Source organism: Fusarium subglutinans (genome assembly GCF_013396075.1).
Source record: "Fusarium subglutinans strain NRRL 66333 chromosome Unknown NRRL66333_c0000051, whole genome shotgun sequence".
NCBI classification, from domain to species: Eukaryota; Fungi; Ascomycota; class Sordariomycetes; order Hypocreales; family Nectriaceae; genus Fusarium; species Fusarium subglutinans.
This window is the reverse complement of record NW_023502114.1, coordinates 66630-92167: the sequence shown is the minus strand read 5'-3', so window position 1 is coordinate 92167 and position 25538 is coordinate 66630. Positions and strand designations below refer to the sequence as shown.

The window sequence follows — 25538 nt, the reverse complement described above, 5'->3', positions numbered from 1 at the left end:
CTTCCACTACCAACCAAACGCAGTGACCTGGCTAGCACGTGAATATTCTTTCACTCAATTAAGGACTATACTTTAATCCCCGGCGACCTATCCGTCGGCCATTGAGGAAAAAGTACTGCAAGTTCGCAATGACAGCCATAACAAGACCAACCGAGGCCAGAGCCATGATAGCAGTCCAGCCTGTCTTGTAAAGAGGAGCATCATGCTCTTGGAAGAGTTGGCTTCCAATAATGCCAGATGTGTTGGCTGACATGATGAGGATGGCCATGGTGATGGACCTCTCTCCAGCGGAACCAGCGTTGAGAGCCATCCAAGAACCATTCAGGGGATCTAAGAGAATATCAGTACAATGTGAATCTATCTACTATTTGGTTCAACTTACGCCATTGCCATCCGAAAGCATGAGTTAATGTCAACAGAGCGAATCGTGTATGTCCATCGGGTGAAAACACCATGACCCGATCAGCGATCTAACGAGTCAGCAATGCATGAGTAAGATTAGAAATGAGTTACGTACTGTGAATGCCCAAAACATGAAGATTCCAAACGCAACAAGAGGACCACGCATTTGAAGTTTATCACTGGAACGAGTTAGCACAAGGTCTCGAATGATGAATTGTGTTTCTTACCCCAGATAACCCCATAACAGGTTGGTCACAACAAGGGCCCAGGATCCAATTGACACAAGAGCATTGGACTTGAGTCTCTCATAACCGAAGGACTTCACAAGGCTTGGCGAGTAAGAACTCATCGTTGTAGCGGGTGCGAGAGCACTGATAGTGAGTAAAACATGGGGAATGAGTCTCCAGTTTGTCATCTGCAACCGTCAGCACACTGCGATATGACACGCCGAATAAGATACATACCACATTGCGAAACTCTTCTCTAGTAACGTTTGGCTTCGCGTGAATCTTGGAAGGATCATCCTTTAGAATTCTCTTCGTGAGGATCTCTTTCTCCCTCTCAGTGAAGACACCGAACTTGAAGAGTGAGACGGGGTTGAAGGGGCTGTCTGGGAAGAACAGGATGAATAGAATTCCAACGAGGATGGTGAATATACCCTCGAGCTGTTATTGTTAGTTTAGACACGATAGGTCAAGTATGTGTGGACTTACGATAAAAAGCCACTGCCAACCTCCAAGTCCACCAATACCTCGCATGTGAAGACTGCCATGATCAGCATGGAAATCAAGATTCAGATAGTTCAAGTCATGCTTACATTCCATACGCAATGAGACCTGATGCTCCAGAGGCAATCATGTTACCGAGGAAGTAGATGGAGAATCGCTTGCTCGTCTCATCACGCTTGTACCATCGAGTAATTGTATATAGCCCAGCAGGGATAAATCCAGCTTCACAAAGGCTGTGCAAGTATTAGGAGACTTTCAAAAAGTATATCGAGGCAGGCATACCCAAGAAGAAGTCGAGTGGAAAGAAAAGCACCCAAACCTTTCTGGAAGGCTTGAAACGTGGCAACGAGACCCCTATAAGACGTCAGACAATATAAGAAAGGAGACATTGGGAGAGCTTTACCATGCAATGATCTGGGATCCAATCCACTTGGCGGGCCCAACGCGGTAAAGGATGAAGTTGCTGGGAATCTATCATCATTAGCAACCCTTATCCACACACATACTCTCGAAGCATACCTCAAGCAAGACAATACCCGCAGATAAAAGCTGTTGTCCAACGTTGAACTGACTTTGAGTGATCCCAACATCAGCCATGAAAAAGTCTGTAAGAGCATTTCCACTAGAGTTACGTTAGTCGATCATATAGCCAAGTGTCGGTATGAGCGTACATGTTTCCTCGATCGAGTTGAAGGGCGAAGAAGCCGAGGACTAAGAGTGGCATGATAGTGAAATCGACCCTAAACGAAGATAAAAAGGTTAGTTGGGAGAGGAACTCGTAGTTTCTGCATGCTTTACTCACTTGCGAATGAGTTTCGCTTCCTCTTCTTCGGTCCAGTCAACCTCGATGTGCTCCAGATCACTGGAACTACCATCTTGGCTACCGACAGCTATCTCATCAAAGTTCTTCTCCATTCTGAAGACCGGGTATAAGATAAAACTCAAACTTAGATTGTCAGTCAGAGGGTAGTTGCTAGAGAAGTCAAGCCACGATCCGCGGGCGATCGCCCTCTTTATTTCTGCGACATCCCACGCGACAGCCCGATCTTTCTCATCGCCATTGAACTCCACTCTTGTCTCTTTACCAGTGAAAGCTAGTAATTGCCAATTGCTAACAAGTAAAGATGTCTTGAGTTCGCCGAACCTAGGAGTGTGATGTGGGATAGTGGAGTTTTATGCCATCTATAGTGCCCATCACGCAATTGACCAACGAACTTATCCTTGCAACCTGTATTTCCGAAAGGCAATCTATTGATCGATATGCATAAAATTTTGCAGTTTGCAAGATTCTGTCACGTTAGAGTGTATTTCTTCATCCTCTGCAATAGTCTCGATGCTCATGGACTCAGCTGTCTATGTCCAGTTGCAGACATGGCTTACAAGTGTCCAAATACACACACGAGACACATATATTCTGCTTCTTTTCTATCATATGAATTCCGCCTGAGAGGGTTCTGATATGAATATTCCGCTGCCAAGTATCCCGGGTATACGGATAAGTGCCGGAACTGTTTGCTCAATGCCACCTTGCTATCACGACATTTGACCCCCATCGCAAATTACTGTGTGCTGCATTCCTATCGCAGTAGCGTGCCTAGCGTGCGACGATATACAGTCAGGCATGGTCATGCATGTGAGAAATGTCAATGTGCAATAGCCAAGTCTTTAAACGCTTTTGTTTTCGCCCCCGAACTCCTCCTTCTAGGTACTAACTAGATAGGTTACCCACTTCAACACCACTTCCCATTTCTACAACAATCCCTTAGCCTTGAGATCATCGTGAGCCTTCTTCTGTCGATCCCATTGCTTCTTCAAACCCTTCAATTGGCTCTTGGGCACATCACTGCCATCTTTCATCTTAGTAGGCAACCCTTGCTCATCCCAAGCACTGTATCTCTCATCACCCTTGAAGAGATCCTCGGGTCTGACCTTGGCCTTCTCACGAGCTTCTTGATCGGCCTTCTCACGCGCAAGACGAGCCTCCTCCTTCTTTCGCGCCTTTTCAGCGGCTTGAGCGGCCTTCTCCTCACGCGCAGCAATCAGTTCAGCAGCGGGAATGAACTTGATCAGGGAGGCCTGGCCGTCAGGTCTGTCGTCTAAGTAAACACCCAGGTTTGTGAGATCCTCGTCGCGAATACGATCTGTCAAAGAAAGAATAGCCTTCTTCGTTTCGGGTGTTTGGTTAGAAACAATGCGACGCAGCTCATCTCGAAGCTTAGAGACGGCACGAAGATAAGGCAAAGCCAATTGCTCAGGGTCGCGAGAGCCACCAGAAGCGATCGACTCGACCTCAGCTGTAGGGTCTTGCTCAAGCAATGAAGAAATCTCGGCGCTCTCTAGAGACAAGCCAGAAACATCTGACTTGACCTTGGTGAAGACCTCGGCGTAGGGCTGAACGGCTGTCTTTGGCTCAACGTCTGAGGCGATGACTGTGGCCCAGCCAAGGCCTTCATATGGCGGCGAAGCATTTGAATCGAGACCAAAGATGCCCACAATCTTGGTGATCCAGCGTGCAATAGACTCAAGAGCCACAAGATCAGCGTCCTTGTTGTCTCTCAAGTGCACGTTGGCAGTGTTGACCAACTTGAGGATAACAGACATAGCCTTTGGTGTGTCGATTGAGTTGACCAAAGCAGCCTCAAAGTCCTTCTTGGCTTGTTCGAGCTCAGCCAAAAGACCTTCACTGGCCTTACCATCTGCGTTGAGAGACAGAGACTTGACATCATGTGAAATGCCAGCCTCCGCCAGCAATGCCTTGACGTTGATAAAAAAGTTCTGCCATGTGTCAGTCATGTTGAGTCGAGGTCTGAGTCATACTCACGCTGATGGTTGACTCCCAGTTGTCAGCTTGCAATCGCATATCCGGTGAAATTTCGACACCATCGTTCCATCGACCCATTAAAAACACAATTCGCATTCCTCTTGAAGAGTAGTTCGTAGCCAATGCATCCTGAATAGTTTGGAAGTTCTTGAGAGACTTGGACATTTTGGATCCAGAAATCGACAAGTGGCCCATGTGGATAAAGTAGTTGACCCATGTGTGTTCGCCCTTGCCATGCTCGCAGAAGTAAGCCTCGCTCTGTGCCAACTCATTGTCATGATGAGGGAATGCCAGGTCGATACCTCCAGAGTGGATGTCAATTGTTGCTCCTAGAACATCGCTGCACATAACCGAGCACCTTGATTTCACTTGTTAGCTCGTTACACAGCTGCCTTGGTTCGTTTCAACTCACTCAATATGCCATCCAGGACGTCCATCTCCCCAAGGGCTAGGCCAGAAGGGCTCGCCAGCCTTGGACTTCTTCCACAGAGCAAAGTCGCCGGGATTCTTCTTTCCGCCAAGGTTTTTCGAGAGGGAACCCTCGCCTTCTTCCTGGAGAGACTTGTCGTTTCGGTTGTCAGGACGCAGTCGCGCATAAGTATTTCCGGCTTGCTCAAACGCGGAGATATCAAAGTAGACAGATCCCTCAGATTCGTATGCGAATCCCTTATCGACAATTCTTTTGACGAAATCGGCAATTTGGGGAACGTATTCGGTAACTCGAGTGACAACGTCAGGTCGCAGTACGTTGAGCGCATCCATGTCGTCCATGAATAGCTTCTCCATGCTCTGAGTCAGATCTGTGAACATGGTCTGATCCCTCGTGTCAATAGTTTCCCTGTAAAGCGAATCGAGGAAGGGCAATAGAATCTCGTCGGTGCCGGGGAAGATCTCGCCAGAAGCAATAGCTTCAGCGGCAGCAGTCATGTTGCTGAGGTGCATTTTGACCTTGGCCTCATCGTCGCCAGGCTTTCCCTCGCCAGAAATGGTACCGCCCGCAAGCACGTGTCCATATCCAGCCTCTCGGCGCTGAGCATAGTTGGTCGCATCAATGTCTTCTCCGTCTTTTAGCAGCAAAGGCAGACTGCTCTTAGCGTATGCCCGGAAAGCGGCCAGGGCCAGATCTCGAAGTTCGTCCTTTGTGTATTTCTTGTTCTTCTCGAGCTCGAGCAATCGTTGTCGTCGTGCCTTGATGATGATCTGCAGAGGTTTAGACAAGTCGCATAATATTCAGCGAGCTCTTCGTCATACCTTATCGTCGATGTCGGTAATATTCATGACAAATTTGACATCAAAGCCAAAGTAATGCATTAGAATGCGACGAATAATGTCTGTAGAGACATAGTTGCGAGCATGGCCCAAGTGACTCTTGTCGTACACAGTAGGACCGCAAGCATACCAGGTAACTTTTCCCTTTTCAATAGGAACAAATGGCACTGGAGCGCCAGGCTTGAGCGAGTTATAGAGCTTTAGCGACTCCATTGTGCTCGTGTTGGAGCTGGATAGAGACGAATACAATCGATGGAGGGGTCGCAGTCGGGGCGTCGAGAACGGAGTGGGGATTTTATATCGAATGAGACGTTGTCGAAAGAGATTCATACAGACGCCAAAAGGTAGGACGAAGGAGAAATACGAGAAAAGGAGAGTAGAGGGAGGGTATCGAGGAGGACAAAAGGAGGTGTATATGCAAGGCGAGGCAATGTACCTTAGAACAAGACAAATGTCTACAACGAGAGGCCTGAGTCACAGTCGAGTCAAAGGGAGAGAAAGACGCCATAGATTGCTATTCGAGTCACCCGAGACCAGCCCTGAGCTACCTACAGGGGAGCTACAGGCGACCAGCACCTGAGTGTTCCCGCGAGGTCTGTCCAATAGCCTGGTCCATGATCGTTTTTAGTGTCACATTGAGTGCCCCTCACTAACGCTTTCAGTGGAGACAACGCTAATTGTTCAGCCTCGCGCGTATCCTGGAAATATTTTTCTGCCTCGTCTTTGCAAATCCAGTCTAACCTTTACCCATCTTATACCAACCCAATTCTTAAGACACGCCTGTGCGTGCAGTCCCGTCAATGGTCCAACCATCTCCTTTCCTGGAGCCAGGAACTACAACTTCCACTGGCGACTTGGCAATTGTTCTTCTCTCCAGAGATAACCTTCAGCCTATTACCCTGGAACAGTCGACTGGCGCAGTTGATGGATACCTCGAAGGTGCAACTTTAAACACGCGATTTGGATCTTTCCCCCACTCGACACTTCTTGGTATTCCTTGGGGCTCCCAAGTTCGTGCTTCAAATGTCGACACTGGCTCGAGAGGACGAAAGCGCCGCCGCGAAGCGACAGATGATGACACACCAACAACGACTGGACCAGACGATGATGTGGCTGATGTGACTTCTAAGCCTGCAAAAAAGGCTGTCGCAGCTGCAAGTGGTTTTATCCATCTCCTTAGACCGACTCCCGAGCTCTGGACAAGCAGTCTGCCTCATCGAACTCAAGTCGTGTATACTCCCGATTACAGCTACATCCTTCAAAGAATACGAGCAGTTCCTGGTACTCGAATCATCGAAGCTGGAGCCGGCAGTGGAAGCTTTACACATGCCTCTGCGCGTGCTGTGTACAATGGCTACCCCAAGGACGAGAATGATAAAAAAGGAAAGGTTTTCAGCTTTGAATACCACGAGCCTCGATATATTAAGATGCAAGAAGAAATCCACGAGCATAAGCTAGATGGTGTCGTGCAATTGACACATCGCGATGTTTATGGAGAAGGATTCAATGTGGACGGAAAGTCTCCCCAAGCAACATCGGTCTTTCTTGATCTCCCTGCGCCTTGGGAAGCGCTTCATCACCTGTCAAGACAGAAACCCGATAAGCTAAAGAAACAAGGCGAGGGTGCTGAAACTCCTGAATGGGTCTCACCTCTGGACCCCAAACGAAGTGTCCATATCTGTACCTTCTCCCCTTGTATTGAGCAAGTCACAAGAACAATTGAGGAGCTCCGGCTTCTTGGCTGGAAGGACATTGACATGGTGGAAATCTCAGCTCGGCGAATCAACACTATTCGTGAGCGAGTCGGAGCAAATCTCCCTGCGGAAAGGGGCAATGTCCAAACACCAGCCAATGTGAAGGAGGCCATGCAGAGGCTCAAGGAGATCAATCGAAAGACGAAAGAATTCCACAAGGTGCATTTCAAGTCAACGAACGGCGATGGCGACTCATCAGCAATGGATGTAGATACCCCTGCTTCAGATTCGCCCAAGACTGATGCCAATGGAAAGGTTGCTGAAGATAGCAAACCATGGATGCATGGCAATCTCTACCATAGACCCGAAAACGATCTCAAGACTCACACGTCATATCTCACCTTCGCTGTTCTGCCTCGAGAGTGGACCGAGGAAGACGAAGCAGCAGCTGAGGCGAAGTGGCCATGCGGAAAAGAGGGTGGAGTGATTGGGAGCCTCAACAGGCAGGCCCGCAAGCAACAAACAAGGGAGAAGCTGGCAGCAAAGAAGAAGCAGAAGCAAGAGAATGATACCCAGAAAGAGGGAGTGGTCGAGGAGACTGCAGAGAAGCAATAATAAGAGAATCGCTGATAAGCGGTTGTGAGTTCAACATATCAATTTCTCTAAACTAGTCTGCTGCAGTCCAGTCGATGGCTGGGCCTTCAGCCATTATTGTGATTGTTATCATTGTGATGTTCTTTGCCTCAATTACAAAACTCCTATTCGCAAGGACGATGTTATTGCTTCATGCGTCCATGCTGGTTCGAAATTCCGCCGCACGCGACAGGCAGCTGACAAGGCGGACTTGACTGAGGCCATCCATGCTCGACTTGCCAGATCAGGTACCTCGCAGGATTAGTCAAAGTCCAGCTGTTCAATTGGCAGATGCAGTGACACCTGTCCAACGCTCATAGCTTTCACAAAACACGCCTTTACGATTCTCAGCCAACTATATGGATAATATGCTCATCTTTTACCCAATCAGGGACTTATTCACCATACCTCGACGACCCACGGGTTCCTGGAAACACGAGAGGTCGCCTTTTGTGTGTCTCCTGCATGCAGGCTTCCTTTCGGCACCCAGCGAGAAGAGTGAGGCTGTCGGGTGAGGAATTGCGTTAGGAGTATCTGCGAACCTCGAGTTTGCGGCCCGGCGCAGCTGCCCTTTGCTTGGAGGGATATCCCTGGATTATATCTCTTCAACGCACCCGTGTTCTCGTGCACTTATGTCCGTTCCGGAGTGCTAAGCGACCGCCGCATCACGAATATGGTGAACAAAAGACACACTGCGCATGAGCCCCAACCTTCAACTCCTGCATCGAAGGCCATTGAGCCATTGCCCACGCGATCTCGGTGGTCCGAATGGGCTCTTCACAACTCGGGGCTGTACTACTACCGAGCTCGATATATCTCATTCGAGGACATCTCATCAATACCGCCCACCGGGAGGAATTCGATTGTGCCGAATGTCCAAGGCGGATACATCCATTACCAATCTATGGGTGTCAATGAAGCGACCAGTCAAGGGTCCAGTCAAGCTCCAGAGTTATCAACATGCTCTACCGTGACAACACCAACAGCCAGTGATCCTCCGGCCTCTACACAAGAAGTGTATGGCCAGCAAAATGATCAACTTGTCGTGTCAACAAAGACAACCGAGGATAGCATGCTGATGAGTGGAGCGCTGCAACCAGAGGCAGACACTACAGAAACTGTCGTAGTGATATCGAATTCCAATGCACTAAAGCGGAAATCAACTACATCCAAGAAACAGAAGGAGAAGAAGAAGCATGGAAAGAAGTTGGACGTGGACAAGAGAAAGCAAGTCAGCAATAAGGCGAAAGTGAATAAGTGGTTAGATACTCTATAATCCCGTGTGGCATTGTTATGTTATCTGGGTGGCATTTCAGGTTTATGGCGTTAATAGGGAAATAGTATGTTTCAGCGACAATGTCGGATCTCAATTATTTATTATAGGTACGGATGAAGCATATAATAAGAACAGTGAAATACAGGCACTGTGCTTTTTCTCTCCTGTGTAGGTGCTGCACACAGTGTCAACCCAAACTCTCGCGGCTCGGATCAACTCTTGTCCACCTCTCCAACATCCCTCACCACCAAGCCTCGTCAATTTTCACGATATACCAAGCTCCAGCTCAGCCTCGGCCTGTTTACACGCGACAACACGAAATCGACCCGCAACCGCAACCATGACTTCTACTATCGGTATTCCTATTAAGCTCCTGAATGAGGCGCAGGTCCGTAATCCTTTATATGGCACTCCTGATTGAGCTATCAAGCTAACTTTGCCTTATAGGGCCATATTGTGACGCTCGAAATCACTTCCGGCCAGACTTACCGTGGCAAGCTTCTCGATGGCCCCCCCCTCACTATTCTAATTTTTTCAACTACTTTCAATGGTTGGATTTCCGCTAACACATCATAGCTGAGGACAACATGAACGTCCAACTGAAGGACATTACCGTCACCGCTCGCGACGGCCGTGTTTCCCATCTCGACCAAGTTTACATTCGCGGCTCACACGTGCGCTTCTTCATCGTTCCCGACATGCTTCGCAACGCCCCTATGTTCCGTAGCCGTAACGTACGTGGCCGTGGTGTCGGTCTTGCCAGAGGTCGCGCAACGGTCAGCCGAGCGCGAGCAGGCGGACGAGGAGGAGGACGATAAACAAGACATAATAGAAATATGCGAGTTTTTGGCGTTCGGGCTTGGATTTTACACTGGGCATGCCTCGATTTTGGGAAAATGAGTGAAAAGGCTTAGGTTGATACCAGTCTAGAAGGGGGATATGCCTTGTGAGGCTTGCGAGACCTCACAGTAGAGGGTGGTTTTTTTGAGATTGACTAGATTACAAAAATGAAGGCGTCTCTTGCGCCTGGTATCTCGTCACCTTCTAAGTCCAATGCTTTTCAGTCCATAATGTACAGGTTCCCCATTTATTTCATTCGTCCAAGGGCTTCCTGGGCCTTGACCACCAGCTCGCGAACCTCGTTTATCTCATCGCCTTTTTGGTCTACAACTGGCTGTTCATGTTGCTTCTCGTGGCTGAGAACCTCTGCAACACTGTCCTCGACGCCTCGGAGAGCCTTACGGCCTTCTTCTCGCACTTCGCCCTCCCAGAATGTTCGCGCTGCCTCCCACTTCTTCTGTAACCGGCTGCAACTCCAGACTATACCTAGTGCTGCTACAGCACCAGCTTCGTATACTGTCGAGGAGAAGGAGGAGATATAGAGAAGGGCAGCGAGGGATGTGGTGAGTCCCGAAGTCCCTAACGACTGCACAACCAAGCGCTGTGCTAGAGCTTGTAGCGCAGGGACAGTCTCGTTTTGGAGATACCTTCGGGTAAAGGCAATATGACCAGGCCATTTTGGTAGTGCGGATCGGTTGTTCACTGGTGCCAATGGTTCCAGCTCTCCTGGGCCAAGTCGCTTCAGCTCAAGGTTTGCGTCACTATCATTCACAGAGTGTGGTTGTGGATAGTTTTGGTCCGCATTGGCAGCTTGCGCGATCTTCCCGGTTAGATAAACAAGCTCTCGCTCTGCTGTTGGTAGGAACCGCTGGTTGAGCATATCATTTGTGAGCATGGCAACATCATCAACCCTCCAGAATAGTTGCCACCATCCTAGCTTTCGCCATCTTCGGCCTGTGAACGCCAAGTCAAGCTCGTCTTGTAACTCTGCATGAGCTTGCTGTGACCATGCACCAGCTGCTTGAATCAGTACAGGGGAGAAGTCCGGCCCCTGTCCGTTAAGAGTGGGAGCAGTCTGATAGGTCTCCCTAATTTCACGACGATTTTCCTCCTCGCATCGCGCCAAAATGTTGTTTAACAGAGAAGTAATGAGCACTCGCACTGCGGGTTTCGTGGTGCCATCGTGGGAACTGATCCCTGACTTAAGCCATGTTGTTAAAGCAGGGAAGTTACTGTTGAACCAAAGCCGCTCATACTCAATGGCATTACTGGAACTTTGACGAAAGAGTGACACTCCCCTCTCGGCAAGTGATGTATCAACAAGCGCAAAGGCCGCATCGAGCTGCTTAGAGTCAACGCCTCTCAAATCAACCACTTTGAGCACAGACTCCTCTGCCTCTGCAACTGGTACCGATGTGACATTGACAGCTCCTTCAAACCCATCACCGACAAGAATCGCCCTGTGCACAGGTGTAGTAACTGGTGTTACTCGATCTTCAGCCGATGGAATGCCGACCTTGGGCACCAGAACAGCTTCTTCGACCTCGATAGCCCGTGTTTGCTCATCTCTGGCGAACTCGGGAAGATGCGTCTCCATGAACAGTAGCTCCAAGTTGAGGTTATTCCATTCCGCCGAAGATACATTGACCTCACTCAGAAGGCTAGTTCTGGTGACTGTTAAAGTACTCTGCTGCTCTGCAGTGGGCCGGATTCGAACAACGAGGGGGTTCTTTGGATCATGATCCTTCAATTGGCGCTCCCATTCTTGTTCATCCTGCAGCGGATCCGTTACCAAAAGCCTCAGAACATTTTTCGCAGTCTGTCCCGCTTTCGAACCAGGTGCCAGTCCCAATATCGCAACCCTTACAGCTTCCTGACCAGGTATTTGCCGCAGTCCCTGTAGTGCCAATTGCAATCTTGAGAGATTCACCAAAGACGGTGCGAGTTTCTGAATTTCGAGAAGATGTTGTTCAAGCTCGGCACGAGGATTCGTCGACACAGTGTAGAAACGTTTTCCGAGGATAGCGCGACGAGGTCGTATTCGGGGCCGTGATGTAATGTAGCAAAATGGGCATATCGAGACACCGTGAGGCTTCGATCTCGGTATCAGAACCCCGAGTTTGCCTGCATGAGGCAGACGGGCTCTCGGTGAAGACATTTCCTTTGAGAAATGATTGGCGATGCGAGGTTCTACCTCATACTACAAGTTGCACTATGTTTGAAGATGGAGCTACCAAAGCAGGGAAGCTCCGTTGGCGGCAAAGGGTCGGCAAATCACGGAAAATCGTCACAGGCATCTTGACTCAAAGACGTACCAGAGAGCAACAACCTTACAACCAAGGGGGTGTAATAAAACTTAGGACCTCTATCTTAGGTGACAAAAGTCTTCAGATCAGCTTAGATAAATTTATTTAGTATAGCTTAGACTAAGTAATTTTGGCACCTCAATTTAACGTCAGAAGTCTTCTTGCACCCCGAGGACAACCTAGGAAGGTCACTGTCGATCACTTGTTCTTAAGATTGTTTACTATATGTATAGCGGCTAACCAGACACACATAACAGGATGTGGGCTGTTTTCAATTGAGCGATAACAACTACGCTTAGCACGGAGTTCGTGACTGAGGTCCCTGTCCAACTATGGGTGGTACCAGACAGGTGATTAGAGCCAGACTTTCTACTACGAGATAGCATATCGCCTTGCTATATCGAAGACACAAAGCATTGCTAGAAAATATCTGGTTTGCAGACCGGACTTACCTCATGATACCTTAGGTACGGATACAGACAAGGTTATAGTAACTCCATGTCGTACGGAGCAGCTATTATTCCGCATATCATGACCCACTAAAAAGATAATCGCGGGGTGCCCCACCCTGCGAGATGCTTCAGTACACCACCAGAAAAAAAAAGAGGAAAACCCTGCCATCGTACTCACAGTCAAGAACGCAATGCCGAAATCGTCAGATAGCAGGCGCGGTGGTGCCCGCAAGGGGCCATACGATAAGCCTGAACGCAAGAACATCTTCAAATATAACACGAATATTGGCCAGCACATCTTGAAGAACCCTGGCATCGCCGATATGATTGTCGCAAAGGCAAATCTCAAACCCACCGACACCGTTCTCGAGATCGGTCCTGGAACCGGCGTCCTCACCACACGCATTTTAGAACAAGCCAAAGCGGTCAAGGCTGTAGAGCTCGACATACGCATGGGAGCTGAGTTAACAAAAAGAGTTCAAGGCAAGCCCGAGCAGCAAAAGTTGGAAATTATTATGGGCGATTTCGCCAAATTAGATCTCCCGGAAGCTCTTCCCCCGTTCGACGTTTGCATTAGCAATACTCCGTACCAAATCTCGTCCATCATCATCTCCAAGCTCATTTCTCTGCCTCGGCCTCCTCGCGTCAGCATTCTTATGGTCCAGCGAGAATTTGGACTACGGTTATGCGCTCGACCTGGCGATTCCTTATACTCTCGCCTTTCAGTCAACACACAATTCACCTCCAAAGTCGCCCTGATCGCCAAGGTCGGCAAGAACAACTTCTCTCCGCCACCCGAAGTCGAATCCGTTGTAGTGAGATTGGAGCCACGGCCAGAAGTCCCTGCCGCCAACATACAAGAGCTAGACGGCATGCTACGTATCTGTTTCTCAAGGAAGAACAAGACTCTACGAGCGAGTTTCATTGATTCGGAAGAACTCTGCCAGCGAAACTGGATCACTTGGGCGGCTATGGATCCCGAAAAAGTCAGCGAGCAAGATTTGCAGTTTTTCCGTGACAGCGAAGATACAATAGACGCTCACCAGTCTGTGTGTGGAATCCCCGTCAGCAAGGCCACTCTCAAGAGCTTCATCCGGAGCAAGATTGAGTATGTCCTTGAGAAGACTGAACTTTCTGAAGCACGATCAGCCAAGTGTGACGAAAACGATTTCTTACGGCTTCTTTTGGCGTTCCGCGAGAACAACATTTATTTTACATAATGTCCAAGATAACGATCGCAAAACATACTTACCTTACCACATCTTCAACCTGGTGTGGCCAGTCTGAGACCTCCATCACTAGCACCATTCTCAGCTCGTAACAAGAAGATCCGAGTCCTGCGGCACGAATTCGCATGAGAACGAGATCCTCGCTGAGAGTACAGTCGCTCTATGGATGATAGAGAAGGAGAGCGAGGAGGACGATGGCCCCAGCCCAACCTGCGCCAAGCCAACTCTGCAGTCTCATCCGAGAGCTGCTGTTACCGCGCATTATACCCCGATAATGGAGATTATCATATCATGACTGCATTGAAAGAGGAGCAAAATATTAGTCTAGTACAGCTTAGGAGATGAAGGGCTGTCGTCCGGAAAAACAACTCAGAGCCGCGTAGCTTGGCATGAATGCAATACCCTGGTTCATCCTAAATCGCCCGATAATTGTACACTGATGTCATGCCGCACATGAAGGAGCTGCATGGAATAATCCCTGGCTTTGATCGCTGGCTCTCCTGCTGCATAAGGCGACCCGAAAATTCTATTGCTTGTCCTTTTTTAAGAAGATGCAATATGATTGGTTGCAGTAATAATCTGAGGCGAAGGCTTCACAGTTCTGCCTTTTTATTGCATATATTTTGGGTCGTGATAGTGAATCCTCCTGCAGCGTTCGACTCATGTCTTGCCTTATTCTGCGCGGTTTATGAAGGCTTATTTCCTCTGCTTGAGGCGGTTATTGTAATTACCATCTTATTCGAATCAAAATATAAGTGACTTGGATCCAAGCAAACTTTTAAACTTTCAGCTTGTATCTCAAGTGCAACTTGTGCCCTGCCGCTACAAACGCCTTGCTGGTTCATTTAGGCATCATCTGACTTCATTATCATCTGATGAGTCTCAGCCTTAGAGTGCGTTCACGTTCCAAAAAGCCTTTTCCGACCCAATCATGGCTGTAGTCATGGAACCCAACCCGCCACCTCCATTCAACTCTCACAGCCAAATGCCGGACATCAAAGACGCAATAAGAGCAGCCTCTCCAAGGACAGCAGAGTTGTTAGGCCTGCTAGAACAAACGAGACATATTCGCACTGATCTTGCTCTACAACAAAAGATCGTTTCAGACCTTGAGTCACAGTTATCAGAATCTAACCGAGAACTCGATGGATTAGATCGCAAGCGTTTAGCTGACCTTGAGTCGCATAAGAAATACCGCGATGGCCATGTAATGAAGTTTTTTTACAAAGCCAGCGGTAAAGAGAACTCCTTCACCGGTCAGGCTGAGAGGGAGGAGCAAAATTATCACAACACACTCCAACAAGCGCATCTGGCATCAGAGCACAATTCGAGTGTCAAGGCTAAACTGGATGAAGAACTTCGGAAAATGGACGATCTCGACCAGAGCATGCAGGGTTACCTTGATCTGCAAAAGCAGCTCGACGATATTTATGATGATATCTTTTCAGGTCCAACGCCAGAATTTCCCGAAGAGGATGCAAAGGAGTATCGGAGCAATGATGCATTATCTGCTTATGTGGCTACAAAGAGAGCCTTCGAACTACATCAAAAAGCACTGGATCTGCTTGAGCAAGCGACAACCACAATGACAGCTGGACTACAACAGGTCGACAAGGCTCTACAATCGGGAGACATGAATCATCTCCGAGCTCTGAATAAGGGCAGGGAACTTGTCCAACAGAGCAAGATAACGGTTGACCAGCTAGTACAGCTTGGTGCGGATGTGATTGAGCTGCCACCCGAAGCCAATCCCCGCACCATGGAGGTAACATCTAACCTAGGCGATGTCTGGGGAAAGGTAGATATCACTGGTGGGAGACAAGAGGTAGCGCGATGCACAGCAGCTTTGAACAACTCCTTGAGTCAGGCGAAGGAGAGGAAGTATTACTTGAGTAAGGAGCTCAAGAGGAAGGGTGAAGAGATGGATGAAGCCCGGACGGAGTTACAGAAGATTAGAAAGGGTATTTTCCAGGAGGTCATGGGTGATGATTTGGTCAAAGGGTCATAGACTGGCGTACCATTCGGGATAGATACAGGGAAGATTAGACTCAACTCGGATCTCGGTTGATAGAGGGTCTTGAACCCACAGTTAGAAAGCATTTTCAGCATCCTCAAAGTTGAGGATGTCATTTAAAGGAATGCCTGTGATTCGTCTTTTCGGCAACGGTCGCTTAAGTAGCCCAGCCTTTGACAGCTATGTGTCTAATGTCAATGACACAATGCCAAGAATTGACAACGGTTGATTAATTTCTTAGTGCCTGTGCAGAAGACGGCTAGACTTTTCAGGTGAAGCTCCCCTGATGTTCAACGAATCTGGAGGACCCTTCATACTGCAAGATGCTTAATTTTTATAAAATATTTCATGTGAGAAGGCCGCATACCTTTCATCTCTCCCTCAAACAAATCAAAAGTCTGGATAATTGACTGTAACAGTCGCCAGTTCACTCATGAATTGTCATGTCGTTTCTGTTGAGTGGCTTTCCCTCTGAATGTCACTGTCCAAGACATGCGTCTTTCATTCCCATAGCATAGAGCCTTCTAGATACATCCCCTTTCTCAAAAAGGAAACCAAATCGTTAGGGACTGTTTTTCGCCAAATTTAAACGATTATTGAGACCCTTGGGCTAGGGGAGGAAAGAAAACACAGGCCCTTGACCCTAATCAATAAAAATGTTTAGGTAAATCTAGCCTAAGCTTAGGGGGTTCTTTGCTGAGGTTATTTTGACACCCTATATCTAGGTCCGGTGTTTTCTTGCTCCCCGAGGCCTTGGGGACTTTGACGGGTGCGCGGTCCAGGGCCACCATTTCCATTCTGGGGAATAGCTTCAGAATGATGATTCATGACTTTGCGCCAGGACCAGGGGTTTGGCGCTCGGCTCTCCATACACTAAACAAGCTTATATCAAAGCTGAATGTGAAGGGTCCTGTCGTAGGATTTAAAGATCCAACGTCAACCGCTGAAGAGTGTTGTGTTACATCTACATATTTCGTGATTATCAAGTATTAGCTTTGACTTTTCACTCATCTTCATCATGAGCAGCTCTGGTATGCTCACAGCTGCACTAGACCTAAGATACCTAAATACTAACAAGACTCAGGAGAACGCCCAATTGATGGCTATGTCGACCCAAACTTTCCCAACCCTGACGGCAAATGGGATACGCCTGTAATCATTTACGGTTACACGCCCGCATTCTCTCTCGCCGTTTTCGCTGCAGCCTGGTTCGCCCTCTTCCTCGTCGTCCACCTGGTTCAGACCATCCGCTTTCGCAGCTGGTACTTTATCACATTTCCAATTGGTCTTCTCTTTGAGATTGTGGGCTATGTTGCTCGTTCACTCTCAGCCAAGAAGGATCCGTACCATCTGCTGTACTTTATCCTCAACTACTTCTTCATCGTCACGGCGCCTGTGTTCCTTGCCGCTGGCGTGTACACTATTCTCTCCGCACTGATCCCTCGACTTGGAAGACGATATTCATTCTTGCCACCAAAGTTTATTCTTTGGTTCTTTATCACTTCTGATGTTATTGCTACTGTTGTGCAGATCACCGGTGCTGCTCTGATTGGTGTAAGACAGTCGAACCGTGATGATCCAACGGACGCCAATAATATTCTTCTCGGAGGTCTGGCATACCAGGTTTTCTCCCTCGGTGTGTTCGTTATCCTCACGGCTTCATTCCTTTTCCGTGCTCGAAGGGAGGTTACTTCACGCGGCAAGAAGCTCAGCTTGTTCTGCGTAGCCTTCGGAGTGGCTACCATTATGATTTATCTACGAACCTGCTTCCGTCTCGCAGAGACAGCTGAAGGCCTTGGGGGACATTTGTATTCGAACGAGATCTTCTTTGCTTGTCTGGAATTTGCTCCTGTGGCCTTGGCTGTCTTGCTCTTTGCTATCTGGCATCCTGGAAGATGTGTCGGCAAGAAGGTGAGGGTTCAGGATTTGGAAAAGGAACAGACCCGAGTTCAGGACTTTTAATTTGTGAAAAGAGATACCCATTGTCAGTCAATTCATAGCAGTAATCTTGAATCAAGTTTGTTGGATAGAAACGTGATCTTCAGCTAGGTACCCTACCTCTCGACGACAGGTACCTTAGGCCCTGTAAGTTAGCTGCCAAGCTTAGTGGCCGTCTACCCGCTGGAACCGAAACCTTCAGCGGTGGAGTTCCCTCCACCTTCCGGGGGTTCTTACAACTCCAGCAAGCTCCAAGAATGCCAGCTCATCCTCATCATCAACAACCTCACAAACAAGTACACGATGCCGCCTCTTCCCCCTTCCGCAAACCCTCTACCGCGGCTAATCACATACTACCAAACTCATCATGACTCCTCCGGAAATCTCATTTCTCCCCTCTCCCTCATCACACAACCCGGTATCGCCATAACCCACGTCATTGTCGCCGCCATTCACATCAACGATGATCCTCAAAAGATTACGCTCAATGATTACCATCCATCTCACCCAATTTTCCAGACTATGTGGGCTGAGCTACGTGTACTACAAGCCTCAGGTGTGAAAGTGATGGGCATGCTAGGTGGTGCTTGTAAGGGCAGCTATGCACGCCTGGATGCCGACCAAGAGATGTTTGATCGGTACTACGGCCCCGTGAAAGACATGATTCGAGAGCGGGGTCTGGACGGCCTGGATCTGGACGTCGAAGAGGAAATGACTCTGGGAGGAATTGTGCGGTTGATAGACCGTCTACGCAGCGATTTTGGGCCAACTTTCATCATCACCCTGGCCCCCGTCGCTATGTCTCTTCTTGACTTCACCAAGAATCTCAGCGGCTTCGACTACGAGGCCCTCGAAGTGATGCGCGGTCGTGATATCGCCTGGTACAACACACAATTCTACTGCGGCTGGGGAGATTGCAGCAATCCCCTTATGTACGATCTCATGGTCCGCAAGGGCTGGCCACCCGAGAAGATCGTCATCGGACTTGTCACCAACCCCGAGAACGGAAGCGGCTATGTGCCGATGAACCCTCTCAATATGGTGCTCACGACGTTGCGGGGGCGATATGGATCGTTTGGGGGTATCATGGGCTGGGAGTACTTCAACAGTATGCCTGGAGGAAAAGAAAGACCATGGGAGTGGGCCAGGGAGATGACCAAGTTGTTGAGAGGGCATTTGCTATCGGCGCCTCCACAGGCTACACTGCCAGTACAACCGGCAGTGGTGGAAGGCGGCTCGACAGCAAAGAACGAAGACGTTGATCCAGATGGACCTGGTGGACAAGATGCACCAGTGCCAAAACAGTTTGACTACTACTCGGATGGGCTTGATGGTTAGTCATAGAAAGCAAGCTGGTCCAGGGACAGATGAGTTTCAAATTGCGGGCGATAGCGACTATATGGCCCTTCACAGCTCACTACGCTGCAATGAATAGACCTGTGTTATAGAGACAGTGTGGTTACCCTCACCAGGGCCCTAAGTAGCAGAGGAAGAACCGTGATCGGGTCCTCCGCCGAGCTGCTTAGCGATCCGTTCTCCCAAACTGAGACTTTGACACGGGAGGAAATAAGCCACAGGGCAAGGGTTTTTCAAGCCATGCGTAACGAATTTGATTCTCGCCTATTAGATGAAGTCAAACAATCCATCATCAACCATTTACCACAAGATGACGCAAACGAGATCCCATATGTTGTCGATATGGATTTCGGCCACGACTTCGCTGAAGATGTGGGGGAGATATCTGAGACTGACGCAGAGTCTCAATTTACAGCCCAAGTTGAGTCGCCAGATCGTTGAGACGTTGCCTTACGAAGTTCAAGACGTCGCTAAAAATATATCTACCCTCCAATATGGAACTGCTGCACGGGATACCATGGAGGCCTGGCTTGCTATTGGGACTAGCGAATCTGTCCTCGGCACTACATTCCTCCAAAAGTCTATCTGTCAGTTGTTTGTAGATGAGGAGACAATGGATCACAAGCTAAAACCAAGATGTGGGATCCTCATCATCTCACCCGTCATCAAAAGGGTGAAGTTCACTCGCGTTTCAAGGACTTAACTCGCCAGGTTCAGCGTTATGCCAAAGAAATCTAGCTCAGCCGCGTTGTGTGCGAAGTCCGTTCAATGGTTGCACCTGAAGGTATCATGCTTCGAACCTATTTGACAGTGTCCGCCCTGCACAGCACATCAAGGAACCAAGTCATGAGAAATTGATACCAATCGAAGCTGATTGTGTCTGGTGGAGAAGTGATGGGTTTGACTCAGCGGAACTAGCTATTGCTCACGACGAACTGAAGCATGCTACTGGCTGGTATGATGACGACTTCCGCGGTTCATCGACAGTGATGAAGCAGCGTCACACCGAAGCTAAGACACAAGCAAGACGCCGACATTCCAAAACATACAAGACCCTTGCATTCTCAGCTGAGAGGGAACTCGCTTTCCCCATCCCCATGAGAAACAAATATCCTAGCTTGATAGCAAATATTCAGCATGGGTCTCAGGTGGATGACAGAAACAGGTTTTGGAGTAAGTCGTTTTGCCTTTGGTGGTCTATCTGAGTTGGAGCTCTCTGCTCATTATTGACCCCTGATCGAAACACGTCCCGCGCCCAGCCATACGGGGGTCGGCCGAAGGGGGGAGGAGTGATCCATCATGTCAAGAATGAAGGACGTGGAAAGCGAAGCAGTTATTGGGGCAACGGGAACGCAATGAGTCTCAATCAGTTATTATCATCAGAGGCCTCCTCATCAGAGGCTTCCTGACTATTGATATGTATGTACTTTCTGTTCACAAATACGTGATCAATGTGGTATCATACTAGTATCAGAAATCTGTATGAAGTCATAATTATGAGCCATGTCATTCACAATTGCTCTATGTCCATGGATAGCACTGAGAATAGTGATCTTGATTGAAGGTCAGATATTTACATTCCAGCCCCTTGAAATACCCAGCCTGTGCAAATTCAACCGCATTGGAAATCAATGCCCCTATTACTGTACTGTAATCGACTCCGTTTCCCAGTTCAAAAGGGAACCAAAACAAATTAATTCAGAGGAAGTCCTTCTCCGATAGCCCAAATTGATGACAAGATACCCCTGTGAGGGCAGGTCTTTCCTCATCGCCACTAAAATGGCTACGCCTGGCTGGTTATGCTTCCCGTGATTTCTGATGCATGTATCAGCAATGAGGCCAAGTCCTAATTGAGACGTAAGTATTTGCAGCAAGGGGGGTGGGTGGTTGGGACTAAGGTATTCGTTCAAAATGCCTTCAGCTTTGACACCACTCCTTATTGACTGTGTCATATTAGAGATGCCGGTTGCTACTTTTGGCACTTATCAAGGCTAATTCACTCAGGTCTGTTTGCCTGTCGTGGGTGATGAGTGTCCCCCAGTAGCTGGGTTTGTGGATAGTGCTGCAATGCCGGGTCTATCAAAGTCCTGGTAGGATCGAAACCGCCCTGCGAAACAAGAGTCCCTCTGGGAAGGGTATTGGGTTGTGCTGTTCCTGACCCTGCGATCATGGGGGCACGTCCTCCCGTGGAATTGGTGACAGAATATTGTTCAGTGGCATTGGGAAGGGTACGGTTCAAATGGAGAGCCGTACCCGTATACCTAGGCGTGGCCTGCCACTGAGAGTACCGCGGACTTTGCTCCTGGGGCTGATGAAGTTTCTGCCAGACACTCAACATAGCATCTTCCATCTGCCCTATTACTAGGCCCTGGGAATCAATCTGATGCTGCTGTTCTTCGACTCTTCTTTGTAGTTCGCTCGTTGTTTCCTTTGCTTCTTGTATCTCCTCGCGATTAGTTTCAGTGGTAGATCTCAAATCGTCCACCGATCGCTTGAGATCGTCCATTTCCTCTGGCATTATCGAAGCTGTGAGTTCGTTGACACACTCTACGATTTTGTCCATCACTTCCCGAATCTTGGCCCTGCGGTCTGCAGTTCGGGTGAGTTCAATACTCTCTGCTGACACATCTTGGGGGCCTCCTCTACCCCCCTGATCTCTTCTCTGCAGAAGGCTGTCGTTATTCATGGGTAGGGGGGTTCCGATATGTGTGTCATTGGATGGAAACCCTGCGATTTGACGACTGATCATAGAAGACATGTCTTTGGGTATATCCGCGATTTCTTTGCGGACATCTTCCATTCTGTCCAGTATGGAACGTCGCTGCGGCGTTCTTTGGGGGGGACCAATGGCCAACGAGTGGTGAGTGGGTGGGTGCATCTTGGCTACTATATGATTAGACATGTATCAATATAGAGGCCATTCTAACTTACAAGGGACTGCTGTTCTTTTAGCTCGTTTGGGTCCCCCTGGGGTACCTGAGTGTGCCCGCTTTCGGGAGTCCGAGTCTATGTGGGTTTGTGCTTCCAGATCATCTACCTCTCCGCCTTCACTCGTCGCTAGGGAGCCTTGAAGGGGTTTCCCCTATTGCAGTTAGTATGTGGAAGAATTTACCCAGTATTCAGAAAACTTACGGAATGTTCTTCAGGTTTGATGCACAACGGCCCGTCGTCGGACTCCGCATTAGCCATCTGGATTCCTTTGAGCTGTTGATCTGGGCAAACCCAAGAACTTGCGACGATCTGAGGAAATTGTACAGCTAATTTAGCCTGCAACTTTGCCAATTTCTCGATCCCGTAGTGTGTTCGCATCGCGATCCACAGCGCCCATGTCAACTCGTCCTTTCTCTTCCAGAACTTGTGGCCACTGGGACCAGAGCGGTTGGTTTCATTCGTCTTGACATCCCCGCCACTGATAAGTCCCAGTAGTTCCCTTTTTGTATCTGTATCCCAGTATTCGTTGTACTTGATCCAGTTCGCCTGGAATCGCTTCAGGAGGCGTGTATCATCCGGGTCTGGATATTGCTCCTTTATAGCAGCAGACTCAAGGTCTGGAAAAGCTAAGCCGTGTCCACTCATGGTTTAGGTACTGGAGCTCGAGTTCTGTGTGAAGTACTAAGAGTTAGGAACTAAGGCTTCATTTCCGCAAGTGAGAAGATGTAGACCTTCTGATGGGTCTTGGTTATCCGTGCAGTCGGGTACGAGGGCGAAAAGAGTTCCCAGTTTCTGGGTGATTCAAGACGATCAAGTTGTATACGATTATCTCGTGCCTCTAGTGAAGATGTAGCCGTGATATGGTTGCGTGGCAAGATGGAAAAGGGAAACGAGGATAAAGAAAAAAGAAAGAACAATGGTGGAGGGAACAATGATATATTGATAACTACTGTGCATAAAATAAGTAAAGTAGTGGAGCAGACGAGAATAGTTATAAAATAATTGCAGTGCTGAAAATCGTTATGATAAACTGTTGCTGCGTAGTGCCAGTGTCACTGTCACTACGAATTGCAAAATTATTCCTACCTTACCTCTATGGTTCTGCAACTCTCAACACCTTGACCCCCAAAAATTTAAACATTTATACCAACAATATTAGTAGTTAGAAGCTATCATCCCTTACACAGCCCCTGTTCTGGGTATTTGATCTTTTCGGCTTTAAGCTGGCGCAATGCCTGTCACTAAATGCGGCTAACTAAGCACATTCAACAGATCACATCCTAACATTTCTCACAAAGCTGAGAGGCTTTGTGAGATGAGTCGTCCACTTTGCAACTTCCTGCAAAAATGAGGGTTGGATTGAGACCTAGTACTCAGTTGTCAGCTCAGGTCCAGCCACTTTGTCTCGCTGCTGGTGCCACCATAATAGCGCTCATCCTCAACGCTCAACATGTCCGAAGGATCCTAGTCACAACATCACAATATTTGCACGACTTGCTCTCGAAGGCTCTTTTCGATGTTTCTCGGGCGCTTTACGGGTTCAAGTACGATGACAGCATTTTGGATCAACATATACGCTTGATTCATCTATCAGATTCAGCATCCGGCTCATCTCCTAGCCTCACACTCCATACCTTCAAACTTGATGAATGTCCGCCATACATCGCCCTTTCTTACACCTGGGGTCCGGGTGCGCAGAACACGATCTTCGACCAGGGTAGAATTCTTCTGAATGCAAGGCCCTTTCCGGTGTTACCAAACTTACACCATGCAATCAGGCAATTATGCATCTCAAGATCAAACCAGTACCTTTGGGTCGATGGAATCTGCATCAACCAAAGAAGCCTCCCCGAGCGCTCTGCTCAAGTAGCAATAATGGATCTCATATACAACGGAGCCGCTGAGACAATAATATGGCTTGGCCTCGCCACGGATGAAACAGCTAGGGCTATCGAGCTCGTTCAAAAGATTGCGAAAGGCGCTGAGTCTAAGATCATCGAATGGGGAAGGGTTCAATCATACGGCGATGCCTATATCTTGGATGACCCTGAGCTTCTGAACAGGAATGGCCTTCCAAATCTTACCGAGAAAGATTGGCTGACTCTTCGAGATATCTACATAAGGCCGTGGTTCGGACGTGTCTGGATGCTTCAAGAAGTTGCCCTCTCTCGTAATCCAAGAGTTCTCATCGGCCATCACGAAATAGCATGGGATTCGGTCGGCGATACCGCTGGGCTGATCAACATGTCCGGCGCCCTTATCGGCTTGTTTACTGTGGGCTCCGGTACAGAAACTGCCCCTTTGATCTACTCTCTTGTTCATGCTGCTGGCCTTCATGTTACCCGCCAATGGGCCCAAGCCAAGAATAGTCGGTACAAGGAGATTCTGAGAAGCATTGACTATTCTGTTGGGATACGCCAAGACCATCCTAAAAAGCTGCTGCTCGAGCTATTGCTAAGTAGCATCGGCTTCAAGGCGACTATTCCCAGAGATCGTGTTTACTCTCTGCTTGGAATCGTAAACTTCATGGAGCGTGCGAAAGGGAGGCCTAGAGTCAACATCGTTGTAGACTACAAATCTCCTAACAATGGCATCCTTATAGATCTGGGCATGAGCTTCTTTAGAGAAACCAAATCCCTACATCTCCTATCCCTCGCCGGTATCACCAGCCGTGCCGTGCCAGCTGACTTACCAACCTGGATCCCCTCTTTCGAGACAGTTCACGTCCCCGTTCTTGGCCCCAACTATACCAGAATGCTTCCATTCGATGCCGCCGCGGGCAAAGAAGCTGACTTTACAATCGACAGGTCTCTCTTACATCTGAAAATTAAAGTCTTCAGTCCTCATCTTGGTACAATCGAAGAGCTCGGTGAGAGCTGGTCTGATGTCAGCCAAGGGAAGTTTAACGACACGATGAAGATGCTTCTTCACAGCGGTACGACCTATATACCTACGGGCCAACCAATAGTTGAAGCATTCTGGAGGACTCTCATTATGGACTGCGACTTATCCCAGAGGCCTGCACCATCACATCTCGCCCAGTCCTTCTCTAAGTGGATGCTTTTTCTCACTATCCAGGCCCTGGTCGCTTATCAGCCTAAGAACCCATCCATATATGATCAATTCGATGCCCTAGAGCCTCTTTGGACCCTGGCTAACACTCGAGACTCTACCAATACCCTCCCAAAATCTGGTGATATTATCCCGTTGTTGTTTGAACTTGGCTTACGCCACGACCCCAGCGTTCGAGTTGACACTGAATCGGAGAAGGCTGCCAGGTTCGCTTCTTGGGGCAAGACATCCGCTCCTTTCGAAGCCTTATTACGTGTCAATTTTGCTGCAAGAAGACGTATCGCGAGGACTATTCGAGGCTACTTATGTCTAGTTCCGCTTCAGGCCAAGACGGGGGATAAAATCATGATCGTCGCTGGCTGTGCAGCCCCATTGGTCCTTAGAAGATCGGGTCCTTCAGAGAGCCTCTTTCAGCTTGTCGGCGATGCTTACGTTCACGGTGCTATGTTTGGAGAGCACATCACTGGCGAGTCCTCCTGGAGAGATGTTCATCTAGTTTGAAAAGTGGCGTCATTCGGTTCATCACGCAAGACTTAACAAAGTTCAGTTGTGCTTGTGGTGAATGATATAACTATGG

The 25538-nt window shown here is 48.5% G+C and overlaps 10 protein-coding genes across 10 annotated transcripts; 6 read left to right on the top strand and 4 right to left on the bottom strand.

Moving 5' to 3' along the window:
- Window positions 1–58: 58 nt before the first annotated feature.
- Window positions 59–2045, bottom strand: FSUBG_5257 (nicotinamide mononucleotide permease; the record flags this gene model as incomplete). Its single annotated transcript, XM_036683334.1, has 12 exons — window positions 59–330; window positions 383–470; window positions 518–581; window positions 630–817; window positions 867–1067; window positions 1116–1167; window positions 1220–1363; window positions 1413–1484; window positions 1534–1601; window positions 1650–1752; window positions 1802–1870; window positions 1933–2045. 12 exons carry the CDS (start codon window positions 2043–2045, stop codon window positions 59–61), a joined length of 1434 nt encoding a protein of 477 aa, XP_036539177.1.
- An 834-nt stretch (window positions 2046–2879) lies between these two features.
- FSUBG_5256 (cysteinyl-tRNA synthetase) lies at window positions 2880–5433 on the bottom strand (the record flags this gene model as incomplete). Its single annotated transcript, XM_036683333.1, has 4 exons — window positions 2880–3905; window positions 3952–4309; window positions 4364–5151; window positions 5203–5433. The coding sequence occupies 4 exons, from the start codon at window positions 5431–5433 to the stop codon at window positions 2880–2882; spliced, it is 2403 nt and encodes an 800-aa protein (XP_036539176.1).
- A 587-nt stretch (window positions 5434–6020) lies between these two features.
- Window positions 6021–7529, top strand: FSUBG_5255 (tRNA (adenine57-N1 adenine58-N1)-methyltransferase; the record flags this gene model as incomplete). Its single annotated transcript, XM_036683332.1, has 1 exon — window positions 6021–7529. One exon carries the CDS (start codon window positions 6021–6023, stop codon window positions 7527–7529), a length of 1509 nt encoding a protein of 502 aa, XP_036539175.1.
- Window positions 7530–8220: 691 nt separating this feature from the next.
- FSUBG_5254 (small nuclear ribonucleoprotein D3) lies at window positions 8221–9641 on the top strand (the record flags this gene model as incomplete). The annotated part of the gene is made up of 3 exons (XM_036683331.1): window positions 8221–8807; window positions 9109–9215; window positions 9400–9641. 3 exons carry the CDS (start codon window positions 8221–8223, stop codon window positions 9639–9641), a joined length of 936 nt encoding a protein of 311 aa, XP_036539174.1.
- A 269-nt stretch (window positions 9642–9910) lies between these two features.
- On the bottom strand, window positions 9911–11821 carry FSUBG_5253 (uncharacterized protein; the record flags this gene model as incomplete). The annotated part of the gene is made up of 1 exon (XM_036683330.1): window positions 9911–11821. The coding sequence occupies one exon, from the start codon at window positions 11819–11821 to the stop codon at window positions 9911–9913; it is 1911 nt and encodes a 636-aa protein (XP_036539173.1).
- Window positions 11822–12612: 791 nt separating this feature from the next.
- FSUBG_5252 (DIM1-rRNA (adenine-N6 N6-)-dimethyltransferase) lies at window positions 12613–13641 on the top strand (the record flags this gene model as incomplete). Its single annotated transcript, XM_036683329.1, has 1 exon — window positions 12613–13641. One exon carries the CDS (start codon window positions 12613–12615, stop codon window positions 13639–13641), a length of 1029 nt encoding a protein of 342 aa, XP_036539172.1.
- Window positions 13642–14593: 952 nt separating this feature from the next.
- On the top strand, window positions 14594–15658 carry FSUBG_5251 (uncharacterized protein; the record flags this gene model as incomplete). Its single annotated transcript, XM_036683328.1, has 1 exon — window positions 14594–15658. The coding sequence occupies one exon, from the start codon at window positions 14594–14596 to the stop codon at window positions 15656–15658; it is 1065 nt and encodes a 354-aa protein (XP_036539171.1).
- A 1024-nt stretch (window positions 15659–16682) lies between these two features.
- On the top strand, window positions 16683–19399 carry FSUBG_5250 (chitinase; the record flags this gene model as incomplete). The annotated part of the gene is made up of 5 exons (XM_036683327.1): window positions 16683–16695; window positions 16749–17575; window positions 17710–17749; window positions 17805–18935; window positions 19230–19399. 5 exons carry the CDS (start codon window positions 16683–16685, stop codon window positions 19397–19399), a joined length of 2181 nt encoding a protein of 726 aa, XP_036539170.1.
- Window positions 19400–20954: 1555 nt separating this feature from the next.
- On the bottom strand, window positions 20955–22534 carry FSUBG_5249 (uncharacterized protein; the record flags this gene model as incomplete). The annotated part of the gene is made up of 3 exons (XM_036683325.1): window positions 20955–21844; window positions 21890–22040; window positions 22091–22534. The coding sequence occupies 3 exons, from the start codon at window positions 22532–22534 to the stop codon at window positions 20955–20957; spliced, it is 1485 nt and encodes a 494-aa protein (XP_036539169.1).
- A 702-nt stretch (window positions 22535–23236) lies between these two features.
- Window positions 23237–25462, top strand: FSUBG_5248 (heterokaryon incompatibility (het-6OR allele); the record flags this gene model as incomplete). Its single annotated transcript, XM_036683324.1, has 1 exon — window positions 23237–25462. The coding sequence occupies one exon, from the start codon at window positions 23237–23239 to the stop codon at window positions 25460–25462; it is 2226 nt and encodes a 741-aa protein (XP_036539168.1).
- Between the last annotated feature and the right edge of the window lie 76 nt (window positions 25463–25538).